This window comes from Spodoptera frugiperda, chromosome 15, assembly GCF_023101765.2.
Source record: "Spodoptera frugiperda isolate SF20-4 chromosome 15, AGI-APGP_CSIRO_Sfru_2.0, whole genome shotgun sequence".
Classification (NCBI taxonomy): Eukaryota; Metazoa; Arthropoda; class Insecta; order Lepidoptera; family Noctuidae; genus Spodoptera; species Spodoptera frugiperda.
The window spans coordinates 7,108,588-7,136,327 of NC_064226.1; the positions used below are offsets into that span (position 1 = coordinate 7,108,588).

General features: G+C 34.9%; 3 protein-coding genes across 9 annotated transcripts; 1 reads left to right on the forward strand and 2 right to left on the reverse strand.

The window, feature by feature from the left end:
- Nucleotides 1-15,855: 15,855 nt before the first annotated feature.
- Nucleotides 15,856-19,878, reverse strand: LOC126911513 (G2/mitotic-specific cyclin-B). Its single transcript, XM_050699029.1, has 7 exons — nucleotides 19,661-19,878; nucleotides 19,361-19,572; nucleotides 19,001-19,142; nucleotides 18,153-18,575; nucleotides 17,718-17,840; nucleotides 17,144-17,364; nucleotides 15,856-17,021 (listed from the first exon to the last, which is right to left on the reverse strand). The coding sequence occupies exons 1-7, from the start codon at nucleotides 19,688-19,690 to the stop codon at nucleotides 16,637-16,639; spliced, it is 1,536 nt and encodes a 511-aa protein (XP_050554986.1). The 5' UTR covers nucleotides 19,691-19,878; the 3' UTR covers nucleotides 15,856-16,636.
- Nucleotides 19,879-20,462: 584 nt separating this feature from the next.
- LOC126911516 (guanylate kinase) lies at nucleotides 20,463-25,363 on the forward strand. 7 transcript variants are annotated; one of them, XM_050699041.1, is made up of 6 exons: nucleotides 20,559-20,726; nucleotides 20,812-21,079; nucleotides 21,355-21,578; nucleotides 22,204-22,311; nucleotides 23,144-23,165; nucleotides 24,900-25,363. In XM_050699041.1, exons 2-5 carry the CDS (start codon nucleotides 20,823-20,825, stop codon nucleotides 23,149-23,151), a joined length of 597 nt encoding a protein of 198 aa, XP_050554998.1. In that variant the 5' UTR covers nucleotides 20,559-20,726; nucleotides 20,812-20,822; the 3' UTR covers nucleotides 23,152-23,165; nucleotides 24,900-25,363. The 7 variants fall into 7 exon arrangements, with proteins under 7 accessions (XP_050554994.1, XP_050554993.1, XP_050554995.1 ...); XM_050699037.1 differs by lacking the exons at nucleotides 23,144-23,165; nucleotides 24,900-25,363 and adding an exon at nucleotides 22,570-22,713 and having other exon boundaries at nucleotides 20,463-20,604; XM_050699036.1 differs by lacking the exons at nucleotides 23,144-23,165; nucleotides 24,900-25,363 and adding an exon at nucleotides 22,570-22,713 and having other exon boundaries at nucleotides 20,472-20,613.
- Nucleotides 25,364-25,822: 459 nt separating this feature from the next.
- Nucleotides 25,823-27,707, reverse strand: LOC126911514 (uncharacterized). Its single transcript, XM_050699030.1, has 2 exons — nucleotides 27,403-27,707; nucleotides 25,823-27,266 (listed from the first exon to the last, which is right to left on the reverse strand). The coding sequence occupies exons 1-2, from the start codon at nucleotides 27,529-27,531 to the stop codon at nucleotides 26,136-26,138; spliced, it is 1,260 nt and encodes a 419-aa protein (XP_050554987.1). The 5' UTR covers nucleotides 27,532-27,707; the 3' UTR covers nucleotides 25,823-26,135.
- Between the last annotated feature and the right edge of the window lie 33 nt (nucleotides 27,708-27,740).

Here is a 27,740-nt window from a genome sequence, read left to right on the forward strand (position 1 = left end):
ATTTCTCTTTGTATGCTTAAGCATTACAGTATCTTTAATAGTACGCATCGAATTTTGATGAGGTTTTTTTAATAGATAGAATGATTCAAGAGGAAGTTTTCCATGTTTGCATGCATAATATATCACCATTGCACCCATGCGAAGCTGGGGCGGGTCGCTAGTTACTTATAATTGCGGAAGTGTGTGTCTATTTGTTTGTTGGTTTGTCCGTCTCTGACGATAAAATGAAGCGAGCAATTGACGTGATTATTGAAGTGGAGATATTTGAAGGGATGTAAGAGTAACATAGGCCTATAAAACGGTACGTCAAGGATCAAATGGAGGGGAGCCGCGAGTGAAACCGCGCGAGAGTAGCTAGTATTATGTATATGATACGATTTGTAGTTTCCGACTGATCGAAATCAAGAATCCATCTATAAAATTGTTTACGATCTTTCTGATCGAACACCGTCATTGGAGATCGTAAGAAAACTTATGCATCTCATATATATAGAGACGTTTGTTTTTCCGAAGATATAGGGGGATAAAATCATATTCAAATTGTATGCTCCTTCTATGCAAGGTGCTATGTATTTAAATGTACAATTTATAATGTTTTTGAGTACTAGTTTGTCAACGGCTTCACCGGTAGTATAAAAAGTATCCTATCATCCAAGTCAGCTCATACCCTGTCTGTATACCAAATTTCATCAAAATCCGTTCAGTAGTTTCAGCATAATTGACGGACAAACATCCAAACAAACAAACTTTCACGTTTATAATATTAGTGTAGTAGTGTGATTTATTAATTTTCCACGTAACTGTAGTAGTTCATTAATCTAACTAAGCTATCTAGCACTGAATTATTAAACTTCATTAAAACTAAATTATTGCATTGAACTTTATACTTTATAATAGAACGTCATGTTAGAACCTTTGTACATTGTAACTTTAACCGATAACTTGAGTCTTCTGACCCTATGCCCAACGCCCGAGGCACTGGCGCGAAAAGGTGCACAAAGCACCTTCTGATTGGCAGATGACAATCCAAAGATTATTTCGAACATTCTATTGACGTCAAACACTTCGGTTCACAAAACGTTATTTTATTATGAAGTTCAATAAATAAGTATTCTCTAGTAAATCGCTAAAGTTTCAAAGAAGTTGGGAGTGCTTTTGATAGCTTCTATGAATAGTTTTGAATTGAAATCTGTATGTTATTATAATAACATTAGGTGTCTAAGCGGCGTGGGGTGATTTTTTTGAAATATTTTATCTCATTCTTATCTCTTTAAGTACGAATTGCTTACCTCCTACCTACCTATATATCCGGAGCTGCGGACTACCTAGCGGGTTTACCGGGGCTCCGGCTCAATCACAGGAGAAGGAACGGGTTGATTTTTAGTCAGTAAGAGTCTGACACTTTCTATCGCCTCATCCAAGGCGGGAAAAGTCATTGGATGATTTTCCCCCTCACACGGGAAAAAAAAAAAAAAAAAAAAAAAACCTACCTATATATGGAATTTTGACAGTAAAACATACATTTTTTATGTTGTTATTTTTGTTTAACATAAAATAATATGATCCCGATACTGTAACTGAAAATAAGTTCACATCTGAACCCGAAATGTGCAAAGCGATTATTGTAAGATTGAAATCCATTTCACAAATCACGAATACGATACCAAAATCCAAAACTAAAACACAATAAACATAGCAAGCTAGCATTTACTAAAGCATCAGAGAAAATTATCTTCAGTAAGCAGTACCAAGAGCAAGCACTACTACTAAAGCACATCAAAGCTATTCTAAGTACAATAGACAACAATACAGAACATATAACCATCATATTTAAATATTGACAACAAAATCCTTACAATAGCGCACTATAACTTAACTGGACCGCACCACCACACAACAAGGATCTAATCAGGTTATATACTGCAGCAATATTTACCGACAATTTAAATATTGGACACTGTCCAATACACTCAGACACGCGCCGAGATCCGGAACTAAATTAAAATGTATCGTATTTGACGTTTCGTTGACGTTTAGCGAAGAGAGCAGCGCCGCATTGGAGGGTCGTGTTATGTTGGACAGGCTGTAGGCTTGTGGGTAAGTTGCGGACAGCGATGGGAGTCCGAGGGTCCGCTGACACGGCTCTACCCCTGACTAATGCGAGGCATTAATATTCCCGGTAATTAATTGTTTGCATGTCCGCCGAAGAAACGTCCCGTCTCATGAATTTCTCTCGTATAATTTAAATTAACGGACTTAAGCTAGTTCACACGGTCGCGAACAAAAATGATGATCTAACTGTCCTGGAACAATTGTTTGTAATCCGTGAATAAAAGGGGTAAAGTGGTTATTGTGTTTTTGAAATAATGAATGGGTAGCTTTAGTTCTAGTAAATATACTGAGGTCTGTAGATAAAAGCTTTTCTAATGGAAATACACGTTGCAAAATATTTATTTCTAGTTTAGATGACAAAAACTTCATTGTATTCTTCATTCAATCTATAAAGCACTATTTATAAATACTGCAACTTTATAAATACTTTATTTACCAAAGGAATTAGCCAAAAATGTCCAAACGGTAAAACAAGACGATTGAACTTGTAAAACACGATGAAGGTAATTTTGTCCACTCGATGCGGATGTTCGCCCATTGCCCCCGTGGAAGCACCCTCGAGCGGGATGGATCGTAAAATATACGACACTTCAATATGTATGGGTGAAAGCAGCCCGTTTACTGCCCACTTAGAAAAAAAATGCCGGCTTAATTCAGCACGTCATTTTACTTCCCCCTTCTACCATAAATACGGGCGATTCATGCGATTTGATGGCGGAACACTTGAACCGGTAAAGACTCCGAAGGGGTAATTAGCTTTTACCTCTGTTTTTTTTATTTGCAAAATAAAAAGTTATTTACAAATCATTCGATGCGCGTCCGCGATCTCGTCAGCATATTTTCTTTCGTCGTACGATGTTTGCGAAAAGGGGACTCGCGTTTCTATTAACATTAGCATAATTTGAAATGGAAACGTTACGTCTTTGATACTCTCGTTTCTATGTAAATCGTATAATCTTAAAGCTTTTAGTATAACATTAATTCTTGTACCTACTTATTGAACCGCACTAAAGAAATAAAGACCTATGTTCCAGAGGACCTAATAAAAATAAAATGGCGAAGTGATGTGAGCCAACGAGGCGATGTTCCTTTCAATAACACGTTATATTCGGTACACGTCATCGATTTCCTACTCGAGCGGCGATCTGGACAATGAAAGGAAGAAGTGTGGTCCCGAGGCGAGCGGGCACAAAGGAGTACATACCTGTCGTGGAAAAATAGTGGCAGTATGAAAGTCTACATCACACGGACGATCATATGCGGCCTCTATGCGGCCCTTTGGCGCACCGTCCGCAAAAACAGCGATGTAATAAAACTGGATCCTTATTTTTCTGTTCGTTTTCTAACGGTGTTACGTCAACATACGAGGAGCATCGAATATTTGTGGTCAAAATCTGTGAACCAATCTAGCTCCAGTGCTTTTTGATAGTCAATGTGTACTTTTAACCCTGAGTCTTATATCGCTGTGGGTATGTAAAATGACGTCACAATATTTTTATACGACTTAACAGCTTGTACAGTTTAAAAGCTGAAAGTGAGCATTCAATGTTTGTTCACTCGTCCCCTAAGAGCTGTTTTGTGTTCATACTAAATTTACGAGCTACCAGTGAATACTGCGCTCTAGTCAACAATTTGATTTAAAAAACCAACTTAATATGTGTTTAATAATGAGAACTGTTTCTCAAGAAGCACTAATACTCGAATTAGATTATTGCCATAAAAAATAAATTAAATAAAAATCGTTGATTTCCAGACAAAACAGTTCATGATAAAAATTAATTAGATGAGAACAATATTATTACTCTGCCATGTTCTGCCTGCCATAAATGTTCTCAAAAAGTTAAACAAAAAAAAGTCACCCAACTCTGCAACCACAGCCTTATTTTCCTTCTTTTTTTTGTATCGGTGTCTGTGATCGGCATCAGAACTTAAAAGCCTCGATATAAAGCGAAACACACATCCGGCCTCAGGACTATTGTAGTCCGACCTCTTCAGACCTCCTCGAACGATGCCGCGCACTCCTCAACAGAGGTTTTTATTTAGAAAAAAAAAACTTCGGTCAAGAAAGAAGTTTATTAGATTTTAATTAAATTTTTGTTTCATTGGAAAAATTCTAATCTGGTTGCTTCGAGACCGAGTTTTGTGGGCGTAAGATTTATAATATTTTATTGAATGGTTAGACAAGAAACAATCTCCATTTATTTAGGATTAGTACTAATAAAACTCATTCATAATAATATATAACCACTGAAAAAAGTCATTCAAATTGATTGAGATAGTATCCTTATCTGTTGCACAAAAACAATTGTATATTAACTATTAACTTTGAAAAACCTAGATAGAGATTTGATATCTAATAGAAAGTAGATATCTATCAACACAAATTCAAAAAACTTACCTTAGAAATAAAAATAGGAACAAAATATAACCGGCCACGTACCAGCAACTTTTATACATTCTCCGCGTATTAATTAAATACGTCCGAAACGTTTGGTAAGCCACTAATAAAATTCATATTAAAGCACTCACGGGAGAGTTACAATATACATACATACGGTACCTTGTGTCAACCTCAAATATTAACATCGAAAATATTTTACTTTAAAAGCAAACGCTTTTTATTGTTCCAAAAAAGTTGGCAAAGCATGTATACTACGTGTCAATAAACATAACAATCGCTAGACCCTAAACAAATGCCAAATAAACTCAATTAAATAAACATCACATACACTTTGTGCCCATTGAACATGAACTGGCCCGCGTATTTACAAAACTCGACCTCATATGAGTATAAATTCATTTCAAAGGAATTTCTAAACAACCGGATCCCGAGTTCCCAATGGTATTCCAACAAAGCCTGGAAGTTGTAGAGGTATTCCAAATTGTTTACAAAATTCAATCCTAAAGCTTCGAGCCAGATTAAATCTAATTTCAACTTCAAGGTAAGTCTGAAATAAGTCTTCATAAAAGCGGAACCCTTTGATTTAACCCTTCCCGAAGTTGAGCTCGCTGATTGCCCGAAAGTTAGTCTCGCTTGTATATTTCACGTTGTCTTTTTTCGCAGGAGAAAAAACAAATCGAAAACAAGCGAGTAAGTAATGGCTTAAAAGTGACTTCTGGGATCGAGACCGGTGCGTCGCCGATCCGGGGTTTAGCGGGTGCCTTTCGAGACGTCTTAGCGTACCGATTACACGCTGCCACTCGCGTAATCACTTTTCCTTGTTTGTTCTACTGTTTATCCCTCGCTAAACCTGTTTGACACTTTCCGACTGGATATTGACACCCTTGTTGAATTATGTTGCCATTTATGAATGAATAAGGAATCATATTTCAGAACAATTAAAGTTTATATGTAGTGTTCATTTGATAAAGAAATTATTAATTTATTTATCAAATGAACACGACACAACCATACAGTTCGATTTATTAATAAACATTTTTTTTACATAAATCTACTTCTCACTAATAAAATCGACAAGCGTTCGCTTTCGAAAACCCTGGGTTCCGCGCTCCAAATAGGACCCGGAGGAGCGTTCATTTTTGTAACGCTTCATTTGCAACCCAACTTTTAAGTAGTTGAAGCTCGCCCGCTACCTGTTTCCTCAAAACAAATACTAGGTAGGCAGCTTTCTACTCTATCCTCAACTAAATGTTACAGGGGGAAATGTTGCAAACTTGTAAATAAATTGCCAAGTTAAAAATGAGATGAACTGAATACGAAACTAGTTACATGAACTTTTTATGTACAGTTTTACGGTTTAGAATAGAGAGTTGTCTGAGTAAAAGCAATGTAAGGACGGAAGCAATTAATGGTTTTATTAGTTATTGTTTAGCAAAATTAATGAAGTCTTACAATAAATTAAAATAATTATATGTATAGTATTGTATAGACAAGGTTATCTGTACAAGTACACGTTAATTTTATTACAACATTAAGTACACTGTATTTAGAACTAACACCAATCAAATAATTAATCTGTCAACATTTACTAAAACTAACAAGTACATACTTACATAGTGCTACAAAATTTCATTCAACAGTAAGTCAAATATCCGACAAAACATCGCTGCACTATCAAGAAACGCTGAGACGACAATCCAAAGACAATTCCTGGAAAAAAAGAAACAACAATGAACCTAATAACACAGGAACAAAGAAAACTAGCAACATAAATATTTGCGGAGTGTGCTCGTATTTTACAGTTGAACGCGGGCCATGTTCTAAGCATCAGGAGTTATGGATGAAAACCGGTAGTCGACTGCTGGCAGTCCGGAAAAGGAAGGGATTCAGCAATTGACGCGAGAGGCCCCGTCGTGTCGTGTCGAGACTCTGATCATACCACCCCCTGTATTTTTAAAAATATATTGTTATTGACACGGCGTTTATGGGACATCGCTTGAGGAATTCTAATTTTTAAAATTAGATTTTTTTATTCTCATTTTTACAAATTTAAAAGTCATTTTGAAATTAGAATTGATTAATTCCATTTTTGCAAATTAGGATTAATTTATTGTGGTTGTTCTAGAAACATGTCAGGATCGAGTGATTTGTAAAAATATGTCTATAGATAGACTATGTGTCAGTCAAAATTATCCATAGTTTAATTATCGATATTGAGAAAATTATAATAAATGAAGTAGGTACGTTTACGTATATGAGCTAAACAAACTTTTAAATTTTTACCATGCGTAATTAATACAATAATATTTAATTAATCAAAATAACCTTTAAAAATACCTATAACATAAAAACTTCAATTAAAAAAAAAACACTTTTTATTTTCCCGCCACAGATAGGTAAATAATGGCTGGCAACTCGAAACTCGCAATCATGACGCACGGACGGAAGAAAAGTTTATTTATGACAAGTTTATTGCAAGCTAACATCTATTTGATGACACCAACTTGAAAGTAAGTAAACGTAAAAAACTTTAGTAATTTTACTTTCAGACCCTTTCTTATAAAAAAGTATTTTGGACGGAATATAATTTCTTTTGTAACGAACTTACTAAGAATTGTTACTAACTGACAAATTATATTATTTCTTGAAATATCAGTACCCTTAGTACGAGTTTACTTTGCTCTGATTGGCCAGTTCGAATAAACCAACCAATCAGAGCGCCGAACGCGCTCTCGTTTCGATTACTTTAAACGTAAAGCAAATTTATACTAAGGGTACTGTAGTATTACAGTACCCTTAGTAGGAGTTTACTTTACAAACTTTAAACATCTATGTGTTTCAGAAAAATGGAGGCTTTTGGTATTAGTTTTACACCCTGATCATGGTCATATCGGCTAACAGACAAGAAGTCCATTGCTGAACATGGGCCTCCCCCAACGATTTCCAGGTAGACCGGTTGGAAGCAACCTGTACTGAACTAAACACATACTAAAGGTACTGTATCCAGCAGCTCCGTACGAACTTAACTAGGTCGTCGGCCCATCTTGTGGGTGGACACATCCTAATGTTGTAGTCAAACTGATGGTGACTGTGTTAAGTATGTATGATATCCAGTTCACACTGTCCGCAAGACCGAAGACTTAACTTAATAATTGGTTGGTTTATTCGAGCCGGCCAATCAGAGCGCCAAACGCACACTCGTTTCGATTACTTTTAAACGTAAAGCAAACTCATACTAAGTTTTCGGTCAATTGATCCGTGCAGACTCTTACGCATTTTTATCTTAGATAGATGTAAATTTTTATCATAAAACTCAGACGCAGTAAGTAGTTAACCAGTATAGAAAGACATCTCTGTAACAATAGCATTATCCTGAGCCCATGATCGCGGGCATTGAAACTGTTTGCACGTACAACCATAAAGTAAATAATCCTGACAAGTGCGGCTCGACGGCCCGCCTTTACGGTTCCGTAGTTATAAAACTTACTTTGTACGACTAAAGTTTCTCTTATTTTTTATTTTGCTAGAAGACAATGAAAAAAACCGACGAGGAATTAATTAAGTCTAAGGCTCCTGTTAACGGGAAGCACTTACCGTTACCGTTTTTCACGTAGCCAATATCTGTTTTTGTATAGTAACTACCTATTCCTTTTTGCATTATCTATAAAAACAAACATCTTGAATTTTTAATATTTTCTGCTGTTCTGTCTACTAAACAGTACTGATGAATGCAAATACATTTGTAAGACATTTTGTTTCATAACTTTCGATTAAAATCTTGAACTTATTAATGATTTGTACACAATTATTGCAATATTTTAAGTAATACACATAAATGTAGTTGTTATAAAGATCTTTATCTCTTGAAATTATATCTTCCGAATTTAGACCACATACATAATTACCTATGCCAAATAAATACAAGTTCCTAACTCAAATAACCAACACGTTCCTCGTTTTCACAGTACATTTCGGTACCCTAAAAAAACAATGCGGTCGGCTGGCTGTCGTATTGCTCCGTTTTACGCGACGCATTTAGAATCGCTTTCAGTTTAATGTAGGCTTTGCAATGTGCATCGACAATAGGTAATTTTATCGCTCAGGCTTTTGAAAGAATGGTTTTCGAACAATACTTAACTGATTCGGTCTGCCACTTAATGTTATGGCTTAGGCACGTTGATGGCTTCTGGTTAATGTCCTGTTCTGCAGTTGCGTGTGCCAGACAAAAGAATTTTCAATAAGCTATACCTAGTAGGTACATAAAACTTAATAACTTAAGTGCTCGTTGGTCTAGAGGTAAAAGGCTATTGCTGCGATAATATTTGGTGCAATTTGCACGTTCGGTTAAAGTTTTGTCCACTGAATTTACCTGTTGATTTAATTAATTTTAGTATGTACTTACATGAATGGTATAATATGCCTGGTTCAATCTATCGCACCCTTTTCCGTGTAGCTAGTGATAAAATTGATGAACTATTTTGGAGTAACAATCGACTTCTTGTTTAAACATTGTTCAGTAAAAACAGTAACCTATGTTACAAAATAAAGCTCACTGTGAGCTCAATGAATTTAAGTTTTATTATTAGAACTTATAACGGGATATTTACCATGTTTATTCATTTTAGCGAGTGTCCGATATTTCGGCACTGTTTCAAGCGCCATGATCACGGATTAACTGGATTAAGTTTTATTATTTAGATCATATAAGATGTATTCACCAAATCTATTTTTTTAACTTCTCGAAAATTTTATTAGGTATATGTTGACAAGACAATATACCATGACAACGTAAGCAAGGAAAAGGCACAAAAGCTGACCACAGCATCAACTACCGTATTTCAAACGACTTATTTATTATTTCTATAAACAATACCCCTTTCTGACGGTTCTGCTAAAGTCCAAGCGCACCTCCCATCAATAAGGGCCGATAATTTGCCCTCTTATTTTATTTGCAGGGGCCCAGTTACGGTCTTGTTCTGACAGATGGGGCAATCAGCCGGCCCTGGCGATGCTGACGTAGATTTTACACTAAGGTCCCACTGACAAGGGAAAGTTATTTATCACGATGCGAATCCCCTCATCTTGCTTATATGTTAAGCTACATCGGGGTTCCTATACTCATTTTTTAACCATTACTTGTAAACACACATTAGGTATAGTCAAAAAGATCGGATGAAGTAAATCTCGTCCTTAAATAAAAGATAAAAAAAAAAAAAAAAAAAAGTAAATCTCGTAAGCAATTTTAGTCAGAATTAGTAATTATATTAGGTAACATAAACCTATACATTAATTGAATTAACTCTAAAATCCATATTTGTCGTTTTAAGAGAGATAGCCAAAGTAAAACGCATCCGAGTTATAGCTGAACGTGTGGGGTGATGGTTGCTCTACCTTCGCCCTGCACCTGACAAGCTGATTTAAAGCCGCGGCTGCTAATAAAATCAGCCGCCTAATAAGACCACGTACATACCATTTCGTTAGAGCTTCCTATTTCAGCGTGAATTTAAATCGATATTTTTTTAATAGTGTTAATATGAATTGTAAATTTAATTGTACTTAGACAGAGGGGGCATAACTAAATATAATATCATGTTTGTGATCTGGAATATAGTACCGTTTTTGCTTACTGTAACGTGATTTCTTTAAACCTAACTTACTATTGGAAAAAACCAAAGAAATACCTAGCTGATTCTAGAACCTACTAAAATACCTTCATTATCTTACTGCCGCACTCAGAGTAATTTAATGGTTGCTTACGCTTAGTAATTGTTTCCGAACAAAATCGTTACAAAGGAATAGTTTAAGTAATCATTACATGTCTCTAAGTACGGCAAGTTAAACTTATTTACAACTTACACAAGCCAAGTTCACACAACTAATGACCGTGAACGGCTCTCAATATTCACTTAAACCAAGAACATGGTTCTCGAATGTTCGATATCGACACGGCTCGTCACTTGCGAGCCCGGGATCAGACGCACGTCGACAGTTTTCACCCCATTCGGGGCACATTTACGACACCCACTTGCCCGTGGCCCTTCCACAACAAACATTGTACATTGCGATCAAACGTTTTCGTTTCAACCCCGTGATTATTAGGCCCTGTGACTATTGTCAGTATTGTATTATGTGGTGGTTTCTAAGCGTATGAGTTTTACCTTAAGTAAGGATTTCTTGGGTTAAGTTTTGGAGTCTATCTAGTAGTCAGAACTGCTTGCAAAGTTAAGACAGAGCTTAATTCGACTGCACGATTATCGCGGTAGCTGAGCAACCGCCACCGCATAACGTGTAGCGGTTTCGATTCCTGCCCGGAGTAACTCTGTGTGTGATCCTTAAATTGTTTTTTCGGATTTTGGTGTCATGTTCATGTGTATGTGAACTTGTATGTTTGTAAACGCACCTACGACACAGGAGAACATCCTAATGTGGGGCAAAATGTTTCACTTTCATCATCATAAGCTTGATTGATAGTTTCGAGGACTGCAATCACATTAGGTCAGCTGAAATTTAAAGACCACTATACCACGTACTCCAGGATAGAACCTGATCCTTTATCATTGCAGAACATTATCAGATCATCACCTACTAGCTAAGTCATTTCAATGACCAAATATTATTTCTTTAAAGCAACAAAGCAATTTCTATAAAAGCTTGGTAGCAGCATTGTAAATTACATTGAACTCTATCAGCTCGCAAGGACTTTACAAAAACTCCTATTAGCCATAAATTCAAAACGTTTCATTTCGCCGTCGCCACAGTCTATGGCGTGAAATACAGCATAATGCACGCCCACCACATATTTCTATCGCAGAAACAACAAAAGAATAAAAGTTATGGTCTATGTATGTGTCGTATACGCATTATCGCTGTTATAGAAATTATTGCAAATATTAGAACTTTGCTGATTTACCGAAAATTGCATAAGTCGCCGTTGACTAAAATTGCAGTGTAGTGATTGGACTGAGAGTGAAATATTGTCTGATTTAACAATTTTTAAATGCGTAATTACAATGTTTCCGTCGTTTTTATTCTAAACGAACATCAGTTCATGCCTTTTATTGAGTAGGTTTTCTTATTTGACCGGTTAAAATAGTAAATGAATTATCTAATCAAATATGTAATTTAAACAGTCGTTAAAACTTCTTATTTGTTTTTTCTTCGTATTTGGAACTGACGCCATGAAGGCATGAAGGTGTTAGTGGCCAACCGATGCTGGTCCAAACTGTTCCAAATTTAAACTTATAAAATTAATTTCTAACCAAACAGAGACAAGCATTCACAATTCATAGCCATTTAGATCCATGATTAAGATATTAAAACAAAAAGTGTTCTTTTTTTAAATAAACATCGATTTCCGCGATTCTAAAAATTCTTTACGTAAGTACATTCCGATTGAATTTTCAAATGGAAATGAATGAATATCGTAAAATATCGTCGCTAACGTAAATGCTGTTGGTTGCGTTATTTATACCTACGCCGCTTTTGAACGGTACCCCTTTTAACGGCAGTTTTAAGTGCTACCTATGGTCCGACAGGATCGCTGGTCGCAGTAAGTGAACTGCTTTGAGCGACAGACAATGGTCATTTGCATAAAGGGGGTATAGATAGAATAGTGCATATTGGACCTACTCGATGTTTGATGATTGAAAGGAACTTTGAAGAGTTTAAATTAATTTAGGTAAGTATATCGGAAGTGTTTGGAGTTGACTTATGCTGAGTTTCGTCTTAAGCATCTAGTATCCTTTAAAGAGGAGTCAGATGCCACTGATTACTGAAGATTCTTATTTGTATTATCTTCACGTACGCAGAAAATTTAGAGTTATAGATAATTTGTATGTACCTAAATGCTAAAGATTTTAGAGCAAAAACAAAAAAAGAACTCTGAAAATTTTGATAGACAGCAAGCAAGCTTGTGAATGTAGCAAGTTAGCTACCTACCCGATTATGAAAATGTTTATTTTAAAAAAGGAAAATATTCAAATTCGCTAGCGTCTTGTAGCTTGGACTGCCCGCTCAATTTGATGGAAAATGTTGTAAGTACGAATAATACGTGAAGTTGGTAGGTATGTATATGCCTAGCATTGTTGTGGATTTTGTAAATAAACCGAGAGTGAATCGAAGGTATAAAAAACACCGAGGTACCTACATAAGTATTAAGAAAAACCAAAATGAAATACAGTACAACTTTTATAATTATTAGCTTGTCTTCTTAACATCTAACAACAATGTCAGGGTTATTTGGGAAAAATATAATAAAATGTCTGTAACATGTGGGTGTGGAGTCTCGCCACCGCGTCGACGGCGGCGGCACTTCTGCACTTCCAGTCGTGTCCGACAAACTCGTTAAAAGTTGGCGAAACAACGGAAGCACCGTTACTTGGAGACACCGAGACACCGACACACTTGCGACTCGACGTTAAGTAGAAAAGTATAACACGACAATAATATGAAACATTTTGTTGCCAGACAAAACTAACGCCAGGATATTTAAGCTGATATCCACAGTTCAAGAAGTTTGCACTTTTGTATTTTTCATTTTGTTCTTGTGTTGCTTTTGTGTTTAGAGTTTTATGACGGGATACATTATCGCGCAAAGTGGTTTCTTAACACGTAGATTAACACTTACACCACACACTAACGTTTGATCAAACTACTACAAAATGTTTGAAAGGTCCAACCATAGCCACTAGCCAGAAGGGGAAAAATACAGACACTTCAATAATGCCAGACTCTTACCTACTTAATTGTAGATAGTGCTCTACGTTCAATACGCACTTTGTAAAGAAAATATTTTAACGACGCAAATAAATGTGTATTCCAGCAGTAATCTAAAGAACAATAGCGGTTCAGTGTGGTCGTCGTTAAAATTATAAATACCCCCGGCTCACTAACTGCCCCTGTATTCCGTTAAGAGGATTCCCAAAGCTGTAAATTGCGTGCGCGAAATATTTACGAGACAGGCTTTCGCGGCATTACAACGACTATGTGCATACATTTCGCAGCGCGCTTGTTGCAAAAATGCAACAACATGGACCGGCTATTGCATTAACAATCCGCCACCAACTAGATAACTGCGCTGTTTATTGCCCATGACGCTTTAGTGCGAGTTTGCACCAATTGGCACTTACCTTTACGATAAATTCAGTTAATAACTTTACAGGACTATCGCCGGTGAGCAGTGCCGAAACAATTTCAAAAAATCTAGTTCATTTTTCGTGCCATTTCAATGCGCTTTCCGCGTTTCATTAGTTAAATAATAAATTCTTACTAATAAAAGCTAATATCATCTGCATACGCTATTACCAACACACGAACGAACTCGTGAAAGCTTGCAAAAAGAAAATGGTTTGGAATAAAAAAAAACCTTCAGATTTTTCTGTTTTTACACTAGTCTCGCTGCAGCAAGAGTACGGTCAGTGAAAAAAGGTGAAACAAAAACGATTCGGCTAACCGCCAAGCGTTAATAAATTCTTCGAATTTGCGGAGAGAGGGCTGCGCTGCGGAAAACGCTGTGTCCGAGCACGGCCGGCTGTCCGCCAACACTGGCACACAGGACACACCACAGCACTACCATTTAAAAATGCACGTTTCACATTTTACTCCTTTTTGGAATGTGGTATAAACATTCCTTCTTACAAACAAGCCTTAAAAATATTGTTTAATTAAAAAAACAGTAAGTCGGAGGCAAGTAGGTACCCTCCTACATTGTTTAAGCTCACGTTGCTTCTTTTCCGATACCTAGTTACATACATATTTCTAAAATCATTTTACTTTCACTAAATATCAATTTCGATGCGACGAGGCATACCTATTATAATAACGTTCTCAAATTTTGCATCTCTTATGGCTTCTTTGCTTCTCAACTCTCTTTAATCCTAAATATCTTGCCCTCCAGCCAACACTGAGCGCCGTCACTGAGATTTGTTCTATCAGTTTTAAGATAACCAACACCCACTTTCGTAACGCAATAACTCAAAAGCAAGTTTGTAGCATATTTGAAACTTATTAAACAACTGTTTAATGAGCGCTATAAAAAGCTACAATAAACCTTCAGTGTCGAAGCAATCATCTTTAATATCTTCTACTTTACCATTAGAAACTGTCCAACTTTAATGAGACCTGTCAATTTTGTTCCTCTTGCGGCGGCGTCAAAAGATCACAGATTAAGCCCAGGAAATCTGCTCTCATTTCCTATTAAATCAGGGCATCGATTAAATTTAAAACTTCATAAGAATCGTCTTGGATTCACAGAGTATGGAAACAATTTTTAATTAAAATTTTAAGCTGTCAATTCTGTTCAGTTTACTCCGAAATTATTCTATGGATGCAGTTAATCTGCTGTTATCCTTTCCAGGTTATAATGGGTGATTTTTTTGATGTTAGGATTTTCATGCATCAGTATTTGACAGATCACGCGGGATTTCAGACATGGTGTCAAAGAGAAAGATGCTCAGTATGCTTTGACATTTCATCATGAATAGACTTACTAACGAGCAACGCTTGCAAATCATTGAATTTTATTACCAAAATCAGTGTTACTTTACGCCCGATTTATGGTCTACATAATCGACCAAGTGAGCAAACAATTAATGCGATTGTGACCAAGTTTCGCACTCAGTTTACTTTATTGGACATTAAACCAACCACACGAATGCGTACAGTGCATACAGAAGAGAATAGTGAAAAAGTTATTTGCTTCATATAGTTGGTAATAAAGCAAGACGAGTCAGAGACAAAAGGATTTTTATTGAATTGGTTTTTAGTATCTACCATTTATGTGAGCAGGCCTAGCAGTTTGTGTAAGCAAATAGCCTCGATACAACGGGTAATTAAATAAGAAATAGATCTTTCAATAATTTTAATGTTCATTGTAGTTCATAAGCATCTTATTACGCCTTTCGTTATGACGACAATGGTCTTGTTACTTGTCATAAGTGATACAGACATTCTATGATACAGACTACAGTTGTTGAGATAACATCGTTTTTACAACTTTTAGAAAATTCCATTATGGGCGCATTACCTAACATGCAAGTTCAATGCACATAACATCGAGTCAAGGAACAACAAATTGTGGATCACACGAGTTTTGTGGGGGAATCGAACCCGCGACACGTCTTGCCGCCACGCCGGTTGCCCATCTACAGCGCTAACCGTAGTTCCGTTAATTTAGTCACAGGGCATAAAGCTTTGCTTGATTAGAACACTTGATAAGATTTTAATTTCCTATCTGTACAATGCTTTAGGTTTCAATCCAATCATTGTAAGTTAATGAAACTGGGCACAATGTCACATTTTAGAAATTCTGCTATTATTGTCAAACCAAATATTAAAAACCAAAGTATTATAAAGCTCGATTTATTTATCAACAATTACATCATATATTCTAATCACAGGATTATCAAATTACATTCAATCAAAATATTCTATCAATCACAATACAATTATACAAACTTATCTTAAAAATATCAATACAAAGAATTACATGTCCGAAAATTTATATACTGTCATAATCGTGGAAATACAAGTATCTTACTATAGTCCTGTGAATAATTAGAATATATTATTCTAGTATCTTTACATCAGATTAAAATACGGTGATTCGGGTGTATTATTCAATGTCACTTATCAATTTATTGCTTCAATATTGTCAGGCTTGTGGTCTAAAACGAAATAATATTATGCTACGTAAAATCTACATATTTGTTACTTCTGCGTGAAAACCACCATGTTTATAATCAGAATCAAATATAATGAGGAGATTTTACAAATCTCAATAAATTAAAACGTCACAATAATAGCAAGTTACAATGTCTGTTGCTTCTACACCTTACATACACACTTCATTGGCGACGAAGACATACATATAAAACAAGATTACTGTTCAAGATATTGGAAAATATAAATACACATAATTACCTCGTCAACAACATTTAATTAGTCTCATTATTACAAAGTTACGTCTAAAAATTAAACTATATCTAAATTAAAACTAGCAACAAACCAGGTACCTAAAACAAACCTTATATCAAATTCAGTCCGCCGTCACAGAACACTGCTTACAAAACGTAGTCAAAACACGACTTGCCACAATATACTGCGACAATACAATACTAGTATGGCTTAGGAACTCGATGGGATCTTGGCCAGTTCATAGATTGCTTCTCCTCTCAGTTGGTGTAGGCTGGATACTTTAGCTAATGATGTGTCCAAGTACTTGTTATATACAGCCTTATATCTAGAGTTATCTATATTGACGACGATTTTGGCAAGTTTCCTAATGATAGGGTCAATGTGTTCGAGGCTATATCCTGAGTAGTACGACAGTGTTGGTGTCCACACCTCTTCAAGCTTCTTGCCCGACAGCAGGTGCAGAGAGAGGCAGATGGCGGCCGCAGCTAGTTCTGACGGTCTGTAGTGCGCCATTGTATACTCCACAAGGCTGAGGTCTACTAAATATTTGGCTAAATGATGATTTTTGGATGTCCCATGAGCTGCTTTCACAAACCTAAAAAAAGATAAAACTAAGTTAGAACCTCAAAGGCCAGTTACAAAGTTTTCAAGTTAGCTTTAAATTTATTAAACCCAGTCCAATTTTTTTAAGTACAAAGTCTATCCAAAATAACTTACCTCCTCAAGAAGCTAAGTGGAATAGGTCTAGCCAGGCAGAAGCCTAGTTTAGACATGATTTCCCTCTCACACTGGAACACGTCAGCTTTGGTGTACGCGTGGTCAGTCACATACACAAAGTCGCCGACATCAGGAGCGTAGATCTCTTCGTACTTGCTGGCTATGAACATCGCCGTCACGCCGACGAGCTGTAGCTGATTCCGTTGAACGTTTGGTACCGCCTGTAACGTAAAATGGAGTATGAATGTTTGTCACTCTCTCAAGTCAAAACAACTGAAGGGATTGGGATGAAATTTTGAACAGGAGTAGATAATAGATTATACTCTGGAATAACACATAGGCTACTTTTTATTCCACATAAACACGGGCGAAGACGCTGGCAGAAGCTAGTAATAATAATAATGTTTATAAAGCCGCCAACATTGATTAAAATATAATAACATAAGAGCTATGATAAAATTAAATATGTAGTGTCAAATGAAAAACATCCTTTTTTCTATACTGATTTACATTACCTAACAAACTTAATTTAAATTCAGAAATTGTAACAAAGTATTAAGTCAAATTTGTTTACCTGTAAGTATCGGTCAATGATTCCAACAGTCAAGTGGAATGTCTCCAGCACCAGAGAAAACTGCCTCTGTACTTCTACCAGCCAGTCAATAAGAGTTGCCCTCATCTTCCCAGTTATTACAGTCTGGAAGAAAATCACAACAAATTAAGTATTACAAATATAGATGAAATGGTATGTAAATATTAATAATATATATAACTTCTTAAAAAAGCTTGAGTATCTCAATTGGGATGCTGTAATATTATGTCTTGGAGTATAAAATTATCAAGCATACACTCCCTGAATTAGACTTATGATTGCATGATTGCAATTATTATCAGATAGTTACTGAGACTTTTAAAATAGTTAGCCTAGTGAGTAATGAAGTGGGATTAAATCATTTATCTGTTACTGCTGAACATTATACATGTTAATTGAGATACATGGAATACAAACCTGTTTCCTCAAATGGTCTACTTCAATAGGATACTTAATCTCCAACTCAGTCAGATAGTTGTAGATATCCTTAATGTAGATGGACATAAGCAGGGGACTGTTGTTGTCTCCAGCATCAATGTCTTCTATATCCTCAGGCAGTTGCGGGGTATCATTCAAGTCAGAGTTCAATAAGGCCGCATAGCTTTCAACCTTCTTCTTGTCTATGATTGAAGTCTTCTCATAAGCCTCTTCTAATTTCAATTTCCCGAGTGATTCAGTAGATTCCTTGAGAATTGGCTTCAATGCTTTGATTTCTTTGTTTTCCTTTAGCGTTGGCAGCTTGGATGATTTCTTAGCTTCTTGCAACTTCTTAGTTTGAATGTAAATGTTTATTGATTCCTTGACCACAGTTGGTTTGTTCTGGGCGTCTTTCAAGATTGCCTGTGGACACATTTTTAATTTAGAGAAATTAACTTCCGTTAGATACTCAAAAATATATATGAAATAAAACTGAATTATGTCATCTGCTAGTAGCAATAAATAATTAATGTTAGATATTATGTTATCACTGAACAAGTTTTGTTACATGATACAAAAAACAGCGACATTGTATGTTGACATCGACACAATTTTGTCCCAGTCTTACTGATAACTAAAATGGTGCAATATTAGGATAGAATAATATTATTGAATTTAAGACATGTTTCTACATGTACCATAATTTTGAAAAGTGTTAAGTGCAGTGTAATGTTTACCCATAACTTTATTATTTAAAAGTTTATTAATTTGAATCCACTCTATTAATCAATAAACAAGAGATTTTGGAACATAATCTGCAAATAGAATAAAATAAAATGCTAACTTACCCGGTTGCGAGCTGCAGCTCTGACAGCAAGACCAGCAGTGCTTTCCTCACGGCGCAGTGGAGGTCTGGATGACGGCTGCACCACAGGCGCCGCTTTAACAGCCAAACCAGTGTCCACCTTCGACTGAACATGGCTATAATTGCTGAAAAGTAAGAAAAAATTACATCTACCTACTAAAACATAAATTATTTTATTGTTCAAGATAATTAAGAAATACAATGTAATACAACAATAACAACCCAACTCTATGAAAATCAATAGTTCTGGTTTTAAAAATATCGTTACAAATAACACCATGCAGGGCACAATGACCAGCTGATTATAATAATAATATTGTATAGTGGGTAACTGAATTTTTACCTTCTTAGAACAGCCCGATTTAGCGTAGCTTTCTTCTCAAACTCTGCAGCAGCAACAGCAACTTTACCACCGATCTCACGATGAGTTTGAACGTTGGTGTTTATATCCCCCAACGCTCCACGCACAGTCAAACCTTGCTTTTTAGCAGGAATCGCCACATTCGCTTTGCCTTTTATATTAGCATAAATATTTTCCTGGTCCTGGATCTGCGCCTAATAGAAAGAAACCAATAACATTCATTTAAATCAGCATTTGGTTATAAGTTAACAATTAAATAACGACAATTCATTTGATTGGTACCGTTCGGTGTCTTCTCATCTGAATCTCCATTTTAATGTTTTTTCTTGATTAACTTGTCTACAGATTAATAACAAATCCACCAACTGATATTATCCTGGCACAGTCGTTATATTTCACCCAGCTGTGCCACTGTTATCCAAAACTCTTGATATATCAATTTTTGCTACGCTTGCTCAACTCCGCTCAAAAATAACGGCTGATAATTCAAAGACCAAAACAGTTTGCTACTATTGGCTAAAGTTTTCTTAGTTCTGATTGGCTCACAACTACCAACCGGAAGTCATATTGATTACTGATATAATTGATTAATAAATTCAGCAACTTCAGCACAAAATTATTAATTTATTATTCTTATGTTTTAATTAAATTAAACAAAAATTCCATTATATTTCGGTAAAAATGTAATACATCTTTACTGACAAATATACATTTACAATTTGACCAATATCCGTTTTCATTCTGTTTATTGTCTATGCTGGTTCGGATGGTATTCTCAACATGCTTACAAATCTATCAAAGGAACAATTAATCAGAATTCCCATTATTGTATTTTATGTTTATTTAAAATATTAGTCACAGGAATAAATTATATACAATTACAATTTTATCAAGCATAGACATCTATCGTCCTGTTTTTTTTATTATAGCATGAACGTTCCATTCTTCAATTTATCCATAAAAAATGTTGTTATCGTGATAGATTTAGTTTTTTATAATGCATTATATATTGAGATAGCGAAAGTTATTAACTGTAACCATTTAACAATTTATTTATGTCAAATATTCTATTCTTGCTATACGGCTATTGTTTTATTTAATATTGTCGCTATTTTCTTTTCATTTACTTCGTTTCACGCTACTGTGTTTGACTTTTGACAATCAAGTGGACGTCAAAATTTCAGAATTTCAGAACACATAAGTAAAGAACTCGTTGCGCGATAAATGTGAGCATTGTGAGCACAGATTTTGTTCCATTTAACTATTAAATTATAAACGGGTCAATTAGCCATCAAAACCTATTTAAATTCACATTTAGTTAAATTTACCAAGACGATTCTATTCAGATGTAAGATCATCTTTAACATATCCATTCAACATTAACCTATGCGGCTTTTGTAATAATCATTAATTTTATTAAATTTTGTTCTTAGTTTTATCAAGAATGGTGCAGAAAGGTCCTCGTCCTTTGGTGCTGTGCGGACCCTCGGGGTCTGGCAAGAGTACTTTGTTGAAGCGTCTTCTGAAAGAATTCCCGGATAAATTTGGCTTCAGTGTGTCACATACTACAAGGAATCCACGTCCAGGCGAGAAAGATGGTGTGCACTACCACTTTACTACCAAAGAGGAAATGAGCGCGGCTATAGGTCGAGGAGAGTTCATAGAAAACGCCACTTTCAGTGGCAACATGTATGGAACAAGGTAAATTAATTTGTTTTGTGAAGAATCTGAGTTGGCCATGTGCTTGTTGTTTTGGGCGTATTGGCATATTGCCAAAAACGAGGTGTTCTTATTCATAAAGTCATTGTTTTGTTTCATGATTTTTTTGATATTCTGCTATATTTTTTAAATTAATATCATGCTTTAAGTTGCATTCAAACTTGTATGTGTGATGTATAAGTCAGGAGACCATGATCTATGTTTACCCTCATTATATGTGCTTGACCTACTAACCAAAGCTATTTTGAAACTTTCAGTAAACAAGCCGTCAATGATGTGCAATGTAGTGGAAGAATCTGTGTGTTGGATATTGAAATCGAGGGTGTTAAACAAGTGAAGAAAACTGATCTCAACCCACTGCTGGTCTTTGTGATGCCACCTTCCATTGAGGAGTTGGAGAGGCGACTCCGTGCACGCAACACTGAGGAGGAAGAAGCTTTGAAGAAGAGGTTGGATACTGCTCGCAAAGAAATCTTATTTGGTAAGTAAAAGTACATATCATTATAATTCAATAATTAAATTCTATTCAGGAAAGTAAGTGTAGCATACTGAGCTTTGATACTAATACTTATTCAATTCAGCACCTTGAAACACGTAATTTTTAAGTGTTACATTCTGTAGCAGTGTTGATAAAAGATCAATAAAGTGCACCACTCTAATTGGATTTACTTGTTACTGCTACACACTTCTCTTGTTTACATAAGTAGTTATTTGTGTTTTTAACAATAATGCAATATATTGAATAAGACAAAATAAAAATAATTCTAATTTCTCACATAACTAGGTACTGATAAACAATTTTATCAATAACTAGCTACTTCTGTGCGATGTATACCCTCTCTGCTTAGCTCCTTTTGATAGTAGCATGATGTTTGAAAACCCTTAATGTTCCTCGATTAATGGACTATCCAATACAAAAATATTTTTTTCAAATCAAACTAGTAGTTGCGGTAATTAGCACCCTCTAATAATAGTATGAGATTAACAACATATTGTTTTCAAAGAAAATAAATAACAGTTACTTACGCAATTTTTGTTAATATCAACACAGTAATATGTTTACAATGAGTGTTAAAAATATAACAGATCTGATGCAATGATTACAGGTCAGGAGCCAGGAAATTTCCACATCATAATTCTGAATGATAATCTGGACAAGGCATATTCAGAACTGCGTGATTTCATTTCTCAAAACATGGAAGAAAAGGAGCGAGGTATGTTGATTTTGTATAATAATAGTACCTATTCAGAGAGTGTGCATTTTGTCCCCCTTATATGTATAGCTAGATTTCATTATTATTATTAAAATTAAATGTCTCTTGGTAGTTATTTTACGTAAATAGTAGAGATGCGCCGAATGTACGTTCAACTGAATACGGCCGAACATTCAGTCCAAAATGTACCGAACCGAATATTCGACCCAATCATTCGGTTCAATTCTACGATATTAACAGGTTTGTTTACATATACAGAAACTACCTGCCCCTGTCCCAGTCCCGGTCCATGTCCAAATGAGACCCGGGGATCAGAATGACTATGCCCGAAAAATAAGTTTTTAAGTAAAGCAAGTTTCTCAAGCTATGTAGAGTAAATTACACTTTGATCATGACAGTGTATTTTTATATGTAGTTTTTTTTTTATTTACAACTATGATTAATTTTCATTTAATTATACAATTCAGCCAAATCATTTGAATATTATCATATATGCCAAATGTACCGAATACGAAATTCAGCCGAACATTCGGCGTATCTCTAATAAATAGTTACATGTCTGTGTATTTGCCTGTTTATATATCATGTATCTGTGTGTATCATATTAAGAGGATAATGAATGAAATAATAACAAATGGGGTTGACAACACATTCATGGATTATTATCTCTAAGTAAAGTATTTAAAAAAGCAGCAACAGGAAAGAACTCAAATATTTCTACTTTATAGTTTCATGCCAGTACCATTCGCTTATCAAAATTTGTTTCAAAATTTATAAAATATGCTTGATTGTACTCAAATCTACAAGTTGAAACTGTTATCATATTTTTCAGTATGGTGACATTATCAGAAGAGGTAATCAGAAATATTAATTAACTAACAAAGCAAATAGAGTGCTTTATCAATTAACCTCTTCATGAAGTAACCAGATAACATATTACAGATAGGGATACTATCAAATAGTTATGAATTCACATGTAATAGATAGGTATAGAACATTTTTTCATATAGCCAAGTTAAACTGTAATGTAATAACAATCTTTTGTGAAATACTTTATTCATGAAATTGTATATTGAAAGTCTGAGCTTTTAATTATGCTGTAATCACTATTTTATGAATGCAATGCTTTTGATGATTTTTGTTTGCAAATTATTGACTTGTTGATATGCAAAAAAAGTTATTATTTCTTATACTATCTTTATTTTTAACAAAGTTTTGAAGTGAAAGGGTGACCACCAGATAAGTTCCCGCTATTTTAACATTCATAGACTATAACATGTGTTGTGTTGTTTTTTTTTGACGTGTGTTTATAACCCAACTAACATTATTCCTCACAGATGCGGAGGGAGACTCTCAGGCAGACAAGTGAACAATCTGCATGAAGCATGATATTACCCCCCAATGCATAATGAGCATACAATGATATCCTCATTTTATAATATTGTTAAATTGGTGTTAGTTGTGTGTTTAACACTAATATTTGGCCCCAATATACATATTGAAAACAAATCTATAAAAAAAACTACCTCCTATTAAATGTTTAAGTACCCAGTATTGTATTGCCATAAAATGGTGAAGTTTATTCAAAATGATAAGGTGTTTAGAAGTCACATGTTTATCGTGGTTGTTGTTCAAATTTATTAGATGTTATAAATGTTAGATGGCAATCACTTATGGCATATATTTTTACAAATTTTCAACAAAGTTGTGTCTTGATGTGTCTAGACTCATTTTGATTAGTGAGTATAATAATGCATATAATATTTTGATCATAAGAAGCTACAAAAGCTTCACTAAATAAATTAGTAGAATTTTGAAAAAGAATCTTATTGTCTGTAATGTATGTGTATTATTACTATGTGGAATTGCTTTTACAAAGTCCCAAATTTTGCCATCCGCTTTGGATGGGTATGGTACCTAGCTAAAGCCTAGTCTAAGCTTACCATTTAGTTTTGTAAGTGTGTAGTTCAAATTTTAATGTTATTTATGTTAGTGAAACAATTCCATTCTCAAATTTACCCATAAGCATTTATAATAATTATATAATTTTTGTGAATATTTGTAGCTTCATTGACATGATAGCTAGACTTTCTCAACATTCCATAATAAGTCATTTAAAAAATGTAGTCTTGCGATAATTTATTACTTTAATAGACCCACCATCTTTTGTGCCAAATTTTATACAATTTGAGCTATTGTTTTCATTAAAAAAACTATCTTAAAACTAGCGTGCAATTTATTCTATAGATAAGATGTACTTAGAAACTTAGAAAAAGTAAACTTATCAATTATTAAATTCATGTAGTAAAAGGGCAATTATTCTCAGATTTATCGATTAAATTTTAAGTTTCAGAATATTTATAAAACTATTAAGTACATATGACTTAAATGCAATCGAACTTAAAAAATACCTACTTAAGTATGCCTAAAATACTAAAACTTTTTTAACGAGATATACTGCTTCCTACACATGAACTGCTTTATAATGATAATAATTTGGGCTTTACTTATAAGATTGTAACTCCCTGTAAACTGAAATCATTCATGTAAAATGTACAATAATTATATTTTTATATGTTTGCTTATAGCTGTTCTTCGAGGATTCTGAAGAAAAGCAGAGCTGAGAGGTTCTTCTATATTTAAAGATATATATTTTTAGTACTATCGCTAATAAATACTCGTCTATTAGAATATAATATCACCTTGAAATGATGATATACACTTTCTAAGAGCCAGCTTTTTAAAATATTTATTATTTTTTGAATGTATACTTTGAGGAATGCATTCTTATTGTTATATTTTTTTGGGGCTTTTTGTGTAACTACCAAACCATCTCCATATTTTTTGGTGTTCAATTTTAAACCATTCCAAGATACTAGCGTTGCTGTACTGCTATATATGAAATTATTGTGATTTGCATAATTTTGTTATTTATATACCTAACTACTATTTATTCCAAATAATGTGTTGCGTTTGCAATATTCTTATTTAACGCAAATTATATGTGTTAAGTGTTGTGAGAATAGCAATTAAAACTTATTTGAAATCATAATGCATTTTTTATTTTATTGACTGACTTCTAAACAGACGAAGTATTTTTGTCACTGAGAGATGTGTAAGCAGTGTTTAACCCATTTTGATGGTTATGACCACTGAATCTGTCATATTTTTTAAAAAAACGTCGCCCCACTAGGATTTCCTCCTGTGTCGTGGGTGTGTTTACAAACATACAAGTTCACATACACCTCACACCCAGACCCGAAACAACAATTTGTGGATCACACAGTTGTTCCGTGCGGGAATAACCCGTTGCGCGGCAGCCAGTTTCCCAGCCACCGCACCAACCGTGCAGTCATAATGAAATGAAAATGAGTTAAGAAACTGTATCTCAAGACAATATTGTAGCTTCTCTAACATGTGAACTTGGGAACAAATACCATGTCACCTTAATGTGGTGATAATTTTAAATTTATTAGGAAGTGGCTGTTACTTCTAATTTAAAAATAGTTACTATTTTCAATGTCCTAAATATATTTATTTCAAGTCTCAGTATTCTATATCATCACACTTAATTCTAAGAAAAGATAACATTACAAGATATGTTTCTTTTATTGAAGATCAATAATAGTTAATTACTTATTGTAGACAATAGTGTCAAATTTTTCAAACAATATTAACCAATCATGATATCATTTCAAGAAAATTATTCATTTTGAGCAATGTAATAATTCAAAAGTCACATGTCACAATAAACATAATAGTAAATATAAAACAATTTCAAAGTTTAAAGAATATTATACAGCATGCTTGCTGTTGGAATAAGTTCAGAGTACAATGCTGTTGTCCTTGTCCCAGCGATCACGGTGAGAATGAGGCGGGGTGTTCTCACAGTCTCCACTTATTGCTGCAGCTTTAGAGATATTTTTCAAAGAAACACTACTTCCTGCAGGTCCCAAGTTAGGTTGCTTTGACAAACACTTAAGTCGAGGAATATGTGACACTCTCTTAGGAATTTTAGACAATACATTCTTCTGGTTCTTGGGGTCATACAAAGTATTTGCTGATTTAGATCTAGTGTGTCCAACATCAGCTTTGTTCTTCATGCAGGACAATGGAGTCCGGGACCCGCTATTACTGGCAGACTTGGATTTCTTTGGTGTATCACTGAGTTTAGGGGTATCATCTTCATAGATAAGCAGCCCATCATTCTTGTCTGATTTGATACCGGTTTGGCGCAGTTCTACATTTGTATTTTGTAGGACTTTGATCAAAGTATCATCGGACATGGTCTCAACATTTGAGACATCTTCAACTTTAGCAACAACTATAGGAGTCCTCTCAATACCTATTGATGGAGACCTGGGATCATTGTCAAGAATCTGGAATACTGGAACATCAGCATCATCTTCAATGCTATTTATAGTTTCTTCACTATCTTCAAATTTATCTTCATTTTCTACATAATCAAAGTTAGTTTCCAAAAATGTGGGTTTCTGTTGACATTCATTAGATATGTTGCTCTCTATGGCTTCATTAGAAGCTGTGGATGAACCAAGGGGTTCTTCAGCATCTTTAATAGTGTCATCTAATGAAAAGTTATTAAATCCATCACATAAGTTCCGTGTGACCATTAATTCTGGACTCTTTTCACTGGCTTCAGCACAGCTATCACAACTGTCATCATTTTCAGCCCTTAGTACGGGACTGGCACAGTTATCACTTTGCAATCTTAGCAATTTCTTGTCATTAGGAACATCTTCTGTCTTTGAAATTATAATAGGCGTGCGTTCAAAGTCCTGAGTAGGGGATCGCGGGTCGTAGGATTGCAAGTGATTCTTTATAACAGCCGAGAGAATGGGATTATTGTGTATCAATTTTTCTTCGCCATTAGCGTTCTCGAAAGTCTTCCTCAGATCAACGTTTTTAGTAATGTTATGTTTACCGGTAGACTTGTTCTGGAATTGAAAAGGCCAAAGTTAGCTATTTATAAGTATCAGATGTTTGATCACAACAAAAAAAAAATGGAGGGAACTCGCATGTGTTATTTTAAGAATTTCAGATAATACTAAACAATAATGGTAGAATACTTACATGGAGAGGAGTCCGTGTGATTTCTGGTGTCGGAGATCTGGGATCAGAACTATCACCAGTGTTCAACTCCTTTTTTACCGAAGCAACTGTTGGTGCTTCATTACTGGGTTTACTAGTATTGATACCCATTGTTTTAGTAAATAAAGTACTGTAATATATTTAGTGAAGTCCGCTACAATTTTACTAAACCAAAGTAAACATTTTAATCTCGCAATTAAGTCGTTTCGACAAATTACTTCTTTTTTTCTTTGAACAATCCGGTTGACGAACTCAAAACATCTAACGGCCGCAAATGTCACACCACGAATTCTATTTTTAAAAATGTTTCATTCGGAAAC